Raw genomic sequence first — 8,261 nt, 5'->3', positions numbered from 1 at the left:
GAGGTCACTGAAAGGATTTGCATCCCATCCTACTCAGGATTATGACAAGCTGACAAGCCCTAGTGTAAATATGCATTCCAGATATGATCCTTTCAGACATTGTAAGCCAGAGGAGGCCAGGACTACTTACAAGTGTTAAAATGTGGATGCATCATTGTTCTATACATTGGTACAATGATGTTTTCTGTTTCATCCTGATGAAAACCCAAAATGTTTGCAGAGTTTTACAATGCTCTTCTAGAATACGTAAGTTTTCCATAGCCTTAGTCTTGGGATGGAGCAATAATGCTGGAACAGGTAACTAACAAGGGAGAAAAAATTCAGCATAAGGAAATGTAAAGGGAAGCACTATTCTAGTTAAATTCAATTATGGGCTTTGCAGTAACTACTGGGCATTTTGTATTATTGCAGCTAGCTCTGCAAGAACACTGACTCAGCCATCAGTAGCAATCCAAGCACTAAACACCATGCTGGATCCAGGGAGTACCACATGTGAACAAAGTGGACATTTTCAGTCCCCGAACCCTTCATCTTAAAGGATGTACAGGAACAGCAAGGTTGGCCATAAGGCATGGAACTACTGGAGAATCATATCAGGATTCTTAAGAAAAAATGGAACAAGATAGAGGTCTCTAAATTAATGGGTGACATATAAATACTGAACTACTGCTGCTTTGAATGCAGTGTCAGGGATATTAAATGAAACCATTATGAGAGTAGGTTCAAAGAAAGGAGGCAGTTTTTTTACAGAGCAAGTAGTTAATCTCAAACCCACCTTGCCCCCGGATCTTACATATCAGAACTTGGACATCAAGGTAATTAACTTGAAAATTACTACATGAAAAAAAACCCCAAAACATCGTAGCCTAATAGATAAGTAGTTGATTGCGGCTCAAGAAGTTCATGAAGTGCAAATTCTGATTCCATACACTTTTTGTAGGACCTTGCATTAGAATCTTGTATGGTTAATCGTGGCTTTCTGTCAGGTAAGATTAGACCACAAACTCCATGGCAAGACAAAGGCATAACTTTGCATTTGATTCATCTATATGACCAGTGGTCCAGTGTCCAGAAGTAATAAATACAAACATTCAAGAAGACACGCATCCATAGGTTTAAAATTTTTTATTGTGCTGCCAAGAGCCAAATTACAAGAAACCGCCTTACAGTTAAAAAAGTAAACAAGCAATCTGCTGAACCGCAGTGCACTCCGAGTGCCACATATGCATCTATTTTTCAGAAAATTATATCTGCATTTCTCTTACAAGAGCACAACAGGAACCAAAGTAAAAGAGTGTAATGGATACAGCACATAGGATAAATCATATCTTTAAAATAATAATAATAAAATAATAATAATAAAAACATTTTACACCATGTCCTATATCCTGCTAATATTTTCAGAATATGGCCTTGATTGTAAAACAAAAGCAAGCATTTACAATTTCTGGATAAAGACTGCTTACTCTTATGCAAGGAATGGATGTTTTGTCTTGTCGAAATCTCTGTAGTTACTGGACAGAAACATCTCTGTTTCATTATCAGATTGAGTACAAAACACTGGGGAGACTACATTTTTTCTTATTGGTGGTTGGAAACTGAAGTTATATAAGCAGAAAAAATGTTGACCCTTAATGATACACCTATTTTTTTTCTTTGATGCAAACAGCTAGAACACCTTTTTGATATTCTAAAACAAAAAAAAATTGTTAATCTTCAGATTAATAAATTAGGTCATTATAATAATAAATTAGGTATTTTTTTCAGTTTTAAAGTTCAGCAATCTCTGACCAAGTATTTACAACAATACTTGAGAGTTCCTTTACAAAAAATACATTTTCTTTTCACATTAAGCATACTGGGTATCTGTGTCTCTTATGACAAGCATTTGTGAAAGAAAAAAGGCAATGCACAAATGGGTAATTAGTATAAAAGTGCCAAGACCTGTTTGGAAAGTTAACATTGTATTATACAGTCAGAGTTATAAATGAGGCAAGCTACAACAAACTTCCAGCTTAATGTGGACAATATTCCAGTAGTTGTTTCAAACAATTGTTTGCAAAAAAACAAACAAAAAAACCCAAGCAAACAAAACAAAAACAAAACCAAAACAAAACCCCCCAAAACCAAAAAAGAAAAACAAAACCAACCAAAATCCAGGAGCTGATTGTGTTATTTTATGGAGTTGATTAGTGCTGCATGTATATTGTCATCAGTGTCTCTAGCCAATGCATTCATTAAAAAGCCTTTTTAAGGCTAAGCAGGAAAAGAAAAATAAGAAACACCCTGAAATGTAGCAAGAGCAACGCTTACTGCTATAATCGTGCACGAACTGAACACACGCCAACACAAGAGTGCACACACGCACGCACACACACACAAACACTATCAAATCAAATCAAACTGTAGGTAGAATGAGATGCTCTTTTCTTGTCTTTCCTAAACTCACAAGCAATTAAGCATTGATATGGAATGCCTGTTATCTGTTTCTGCTCTGGGTAAAATCTCTCTCAGATAAAAATACATTCAACAAGAAAAAAAAAAAATAGAAAAAATATATACTGTATACATAGTATTTTATATATACAGTATATATATGTATAGTGTATATACACATGCACGTATATATACATATGTATACCTACATGCATTTGTATATACATATATATACACAAACATACAAATACTTTTTGTTGTTTTTTAGCATAATTATATTTACATAAATATTCCTATAATGCTAAAGTTTAAAGAAGCATGATCTCCTTTTTTTTTTTTCTGAGCTTCAAAAAAGGTGCTTGAGTAATATACAATTAAAATTAAGCAGCTTCCTAGCATGGAAGTAGTTTCTAAATCTGCATACCAGTAAATAAGAACATCAACAGGAAAAAACAACAACCTTAAAACAGTCTCTTTTTTACTCTCTTGTATGCAAGAGCTTTGTCCAACAAAAATATTTTTCCTTCTCCTGTATGAACAACCAGAGATTGATATAAAAATAACAAAACAAAACCACAACAGACAAAACAAACAAACAAAAGCCCCTGGAACTGCATGGTGTTCTTGACTTTTCCTTCCATCCTTCCTTCCTCCCTTCAATACTGCTGTCAAAAGATCCAGTGCTCATATCAGGAATTACTTAGGCCTCAGTCATTTGCTAACTCTGCTGAAGTCTGGCTAATCTAGCCAATCAGCTTTGAAGAAAACAAAAATAAAAACAAAAATAAAAACAAAAAGCAGCACAAGGTATAATTTTATACATCCTTAATAAACCCACCCTTTATTTTCTGCTATAATCTTTTCCTTGCTATTTCATTAACTACTGCAGCTTCTCATCATATAGAAAAATATTTGCAGCTACACCACACCTGTGATGTGACAAATTCTGTTCTAGGAGTATATTACTGTAGCAACAGCTGGAAAAAATAATTAGACCTTTTCATTTTTTTTTTCACCTGGGGTTAGGCTTTTGCTGCAACAGATGCAATTTCAGAGCAACAAGGAAAACCACTATCCTGCTGCTCGGCAGTCTATTTTTGTCTCCAGCCAAGCATGACCAGCTTTTCTTCTCTGAAGCTTCCTTTTACTTCATTGCCTACCCCTAGCCCCTGATTCCCCCTCCCAAAAAACCTCTATAGCTATGTTACAAGCAAATACATCTTAACAAGTTTTAAAACTTTGGTTCTAAGAAAACACTTGGTCAGTTATCTCAAGGAAAAGTGGGAATGCTTTTTCTGGCACATTGCAGGAGTCAGAGCTCATCCCAGAAAGGTCTTAGAGCTGTACATGTAGTCACAAATCCAATACAATCCACTAAGCAACTGCACAATTCTAGTTTTATTTTAATAGCAGACTGTCTCTCTCTCTCTTTCTTTCTTAAATCCTTGGTAAGGGTGCAATTCTTCAAACTGTTTGGTAGAAATTATCTGCCTGTAGGTTGTTCTGTTTCTGCATGCTGTAAAATCCACTGTATCTTGAATCTGGGTCTGCAATTCTTAGCATCCTCTGAGAACTGTCCACCTGGACCATGGTACCTTTCTTGCAGTCCACATATACCAGCTGATTGTTTAGGCAAGAAGGCTGTTAAAACAGAAAGGAAATTATGAGTAAATCTTACAGTTTTTGTATCCCACACATAATTTTAAAAGTCCATTTTGTTCAAGTCCATCAGCACAAGACAAAATCAAACTGGCAATGAAAGGGTTTGGACTTTGGTTAAAGTTGGCTTATGTCAGACATGGTAACAGATCAACACTCTCTTCAGAGTCACCATTTTTCATCTTCTGAATGGAGCTCTGGTATTCCCCTATCCCAGCTGGGCTGGTTTAACTGTTCTCTGTTAATTCAGCACCACAAAAAAGGCTTAACCTGGTTGCCCCAGATGTGCAGCAGCTTTTTTCCCAGACTTTTAACAGCCTCTTTATCATTTAACATTTTCCACAATGTTTTGGTCCCAGTTTCGTAAAAATGGGAAAGCCTGGAAACAGACAACAGTACCTTTGTTGGAGCTTTGTAGCAGGACACTGGAATCCACTGCTTCTTCTGGTTGATGAGCAGGAGCACGATGATCAGTAAGAGCGCTATCGTGATTGGGATTGTCACCAAGGCAACAGAGCTGACGGATGCATCCTCGCTGGGGTGTGGCCCGCTGCCACTCCGGTATTCTCCCTGGAGATGGTTCATGTCTGCAAGGCAAAGGGGAGCATTTGTTAGTAATTATAAATGGGCCTTGGCTCTAAGGAAGAATGTAATTATAGAAGTCTCAGGTGTACACCTTGTCACTCATATGAATTTGGGCCTTCTCTCCTGCAATGTCACCTTATTTACATAAATTAGAACAGCTAGTATCTTGTAGAGGGACTATATCAGTCAGGAAAAGGCCATCAAAAAGAGAGGAGATAGAAGAAAACCTAAAGCACAGTAACGACCAAGTCTGACAATAATCTCCCAACTCAGTTGTGTTTGCATGATCTTATCTGATCACAACCAAATTCCTACTTGTAAAAAAAATCGGACTGTGTTTTCAGGCTGAGGAGAACTTGGAAATCTTAGGATGAAAGTAATTTTTTCACTTTTAAAAACTGGTAGGACAAGTACGATGTGCTCTCATCTCTTGACAGCATATTACAATACCTGCAGCACTCAGCCTGTGAAAACAGACTGCTGGCAGCCTACTAGACTCTAGCAAGTTTTGTGTGTAATTGCAAAGAATGGTAACTTTCAATGACATATACAAAATTCCCTCACAGTTTGTAGTGTGTGTTTATGATCCCCAGGCAAGCAGGTTACTAATGCCTGAGAAATTAAAATGCTGTCGTTACAAAAGGGTAAGCTTAGAACTTTGTTCTAAGTTACATTTCATGCATCCTTTCTCCAAACAATAGAATGCTATGAGATCATCCTTAGATTAAAAAAAAACAAAACAACATAGTTCAGGTTGACCTTCAGTTAGGAAAGGTTAACAAAAACTGTGGCATGGAGTGTTTCCTCTATGCTGGAAGAGTATTACAGTGCAGTTTTAAATAGAAGATGAATTTACATTCTTAGACAACCTTACTGTCTGTGTGTCACTATATCTGAGGTGGGTTTTTTTTTGTCTAAGGTCTGACATCACGGCTATATGTTGGGCTGTGGTACATATTTTTCCATCTTTGTTCATCTATTCCTGAGAATGTCAGATGGATCAAATGAAGGTCTATCAACTCCAATGGCCTGCTTTCTAGTTTTTTGAATCAGAAAAGACACTGAAGAATCACTTCTGATTCATCATGTTGTTGTATTCTAAATTTTATAGAACTCCATCATACCAACACAGATGTTTCTTCTATGCAGAACATGGAGTGATAACGAGACCGAAATGTATAAATATAATTTGACTGACTCATCTTTACTCAAAGCAAAATGCATGTAAGAATTATGCACTGAAGAATATTCTCTGATACAACTGCTTCCTGAATAGAAAAAGTAGATGCATTAAAACATGGGGAATAAATACAGTTCTAAGTTATCCTGGTTTATATTAGATCTGACCTCTGTGAATGTGGATTATATCATTTTCACTCGGAGTTGGCCAGTTTGGTACTTCTAGTTCTACATCTCCTCGATGGTTTGTCTTCTCAATGGGGATGTTAGTGGGTTCAGGTACATACATCTCTGTGAAATGAGAAAAATGTGTTTCACAAGTTACAGGCTACTTAACTTCTCAGTGCTGCTCTTAATTGAGGAAATACACTTGCCCATTTGCAGTTCTTTGTCCTTTAAATTCTTTTATTTGTTTCAGAATTTTCATCATTAGCCTGGGATTTTGTTTTAAAACTTAGTCCATATTGTATATGGGATACATGACTGTTGTCATTATCATTATCATAATGTGAATCGGACAAAGGACTGGTGTGGACAAACTTGCTTTTGAAAACACCATCTCAGAATACATGCTTTACTACAGGCTTGCTCCTCTGTAACACTCAACAAACCCCCTGCCCTCAAAAATGAAGGGAAGGCTACATCTTCCCAGCTGATATGCAAAACCCTACTGGTTTCTTTGCCTTGGTTTTTTTTGTAATCCTCAAAGGAAGAGAATTTCAAGAAGGGGGTACTGCTGAATATCCCCAGTTGTCCTGTTAGAAGTAGTTACCAGCTGACTGAATAAGGTGAGCAAACTTCTGCAAAAATATATCAGGACTCACATTGAAAACCACTTGCAATTCTTATGTCCCTTGTGCCTATAGCTAGGAAAATGTCACTTTGTTTTTAAGCCAAGTTAAAGTGATAAATAAAACAATGGGATATTTGAAAAGTAACCAAGAGTCTCGGAAAAGACAAATTTTAATCACTGTGACATAAACTGCAGAGATGTAGGGATATTAATTTTCCCACTTCATTAATATATTTCTATAGCCTTGTGAAAGGACAAAATGGAGGCAAGCAATTTTTCAGTTCACAGTTCTCAGAATAAGTGAAATTCAAACTATGTTTTTCCACAATGTGCCTGTCTGTTAAGAATATTAATTTTCCTGAAGTCAAAAAGTCTGTTGCTTTTGTGAAGCTACTCAAACAGGGATTGACATTCAAAACCCAATTAAAAAACCTTATTATCGGTCCTAGGAAACCAGCATCAGAATAAACTGGGTTGTCACATCACATCACCTGGACACATGGGACAGCAGCTTCCCTCCACATTGATGGGTTCAGCACAAGGCAGAGGTGGGCAGCTGACAGTGGAGCAGAGAGTCTGACCCTGCAGGCAGTAGCAGTGTGTGCAGCTGTCAATGTCCCAGCGTTCCTCATCCGCGTACGTTTCTCCACTGAAGTGGCAGACCACTTTCTTTGGAACTGTATCTTCTGTGGAAAGAAAACACTGCTGTGATCATGCAGAAACAGCCAATTACACACCGATCTGATTTCTTTCCTAGACACAAAAGTGAAACAATTGCCACAAAGAAATCCCAGGCGTAATTAAAAGATCCTCTCTTCATCTTCCAGAAAATCTTTGGGAAAAGAATGTAATTTCTGCTTCTTTATGAAGTACATAATTAGCCTGGGCTGCTTCTCCTAATTTTCTTAATGCAAGAGGCTAGAGGATGGATGATTGGAACATGAAAAGATGGTATCAAAAGTGCTGTGAAAATTAAGAAAAACTCATTCTCTTTGACTGTTTGAGGCTGCCAACTACTCATCTTCCTCCTTGTTTCCTAGTGAATCCTATTAAGCTAAAATAACCCCTAACCCCTAACTAATTTAGGTAACTACCTAAATTTCTAACTACCAAAGCTCAAGAATGATGAACTCTGTCTAGAATACTTAAAAAAGCAGATTAGGCAGGATGCCAAGAAGGATTGGAACAACTCTCAGATTAAATAACTAGAAGGGCTTAGGCTGTAATGATAAAACAGATTTGAGGGGGATCTGATAATTCCCTGCAACTGCATCAATGGAATACCCCAGGAAAAGAGCAATAACTGAACCCAGTACATTTTTTCCATAGTTAATATTATATAGATTGGAAATCGACGTGATCTTTCTGCCTAGGCAGTCAATACACCAAGTTTTAATGTTGCGTCCTATGGAAGCCTTTTAGGTGGTCTGCAGTAAACTTATTTCACTGAGAAGGCAGTAATGAATTGCTTAGCCTCGAATGTTTTTTGGTGCTGGAGCACTTTGAGGGTAGTCAAAAAACCCCACACAACAGAAACTCCAAAAGCTAAGCAGCACCTCATTTTCATCTTAGCTTCCTCCTACCTTTGTTTCTTAGAGGCAAAAATTAT

The 8,261-nt window shown here is 37.1% G+C and overlaps 1 protein-coding gene across 2 annotated transcripts in view; it reads right to left on the bottom strand.

Moving 5' to 3' along the window:
• Window positions 1-2,972: 2,972 nt before the first annotated feature.
• The window catches only part of CRIM1 (cysteine rich transmembrane BMP regulator 1), a 173,460-nt gene continuing 168,171 nt past the window's right edge, over window positions 2,973-8,261 (bottom strand). For both annotated transcript variants that reach the window (XM_040058377.2, XM_040058379.1), the window contains exons 14-17: window positions 7,144-7,338; window positions 6,028-6,150; window positions 4,495-4,682; window positions 2,973-4,077 (exon numbers count right to left, since the gene is read on the bottom strand). In XM_040058377.2, coding sequence (XP_039914311.1) covers window positions 3,901-4,077; window positions 4,495-4,682; window positions 6,028-6,150; window positions 7,144-7,338 — 683 coding nt within the window. In that variant the 3' untranslated portion in view covers window positions 2,973-3,900. The remainder of the gene's footprint in view (window positions 4,078-4,494; window positions 4,683-6,027; window positions 6,151-7,143; window positions 7,339-8,261) is intronic.

Source organism: Hirundo rustica, chromosome 3 (genome assembly GCF_015227805.2).
Source record: "Hirundo rustica isolate bHirRus1 chromosome 3, bHirRus1.pri.v3, whole genome shotgun sequence".
Taxonomy (NCBI): Eukaryota; Metazoa; Chordata; class Aves; order Passeriformes; family Hirundinidae; genus Hirundo; species Hirundo rustica.
Note: the sequence above shows the minus strand (reverse complement) of the source record. Positions and strands in the feature narration are given on the sequence as shown.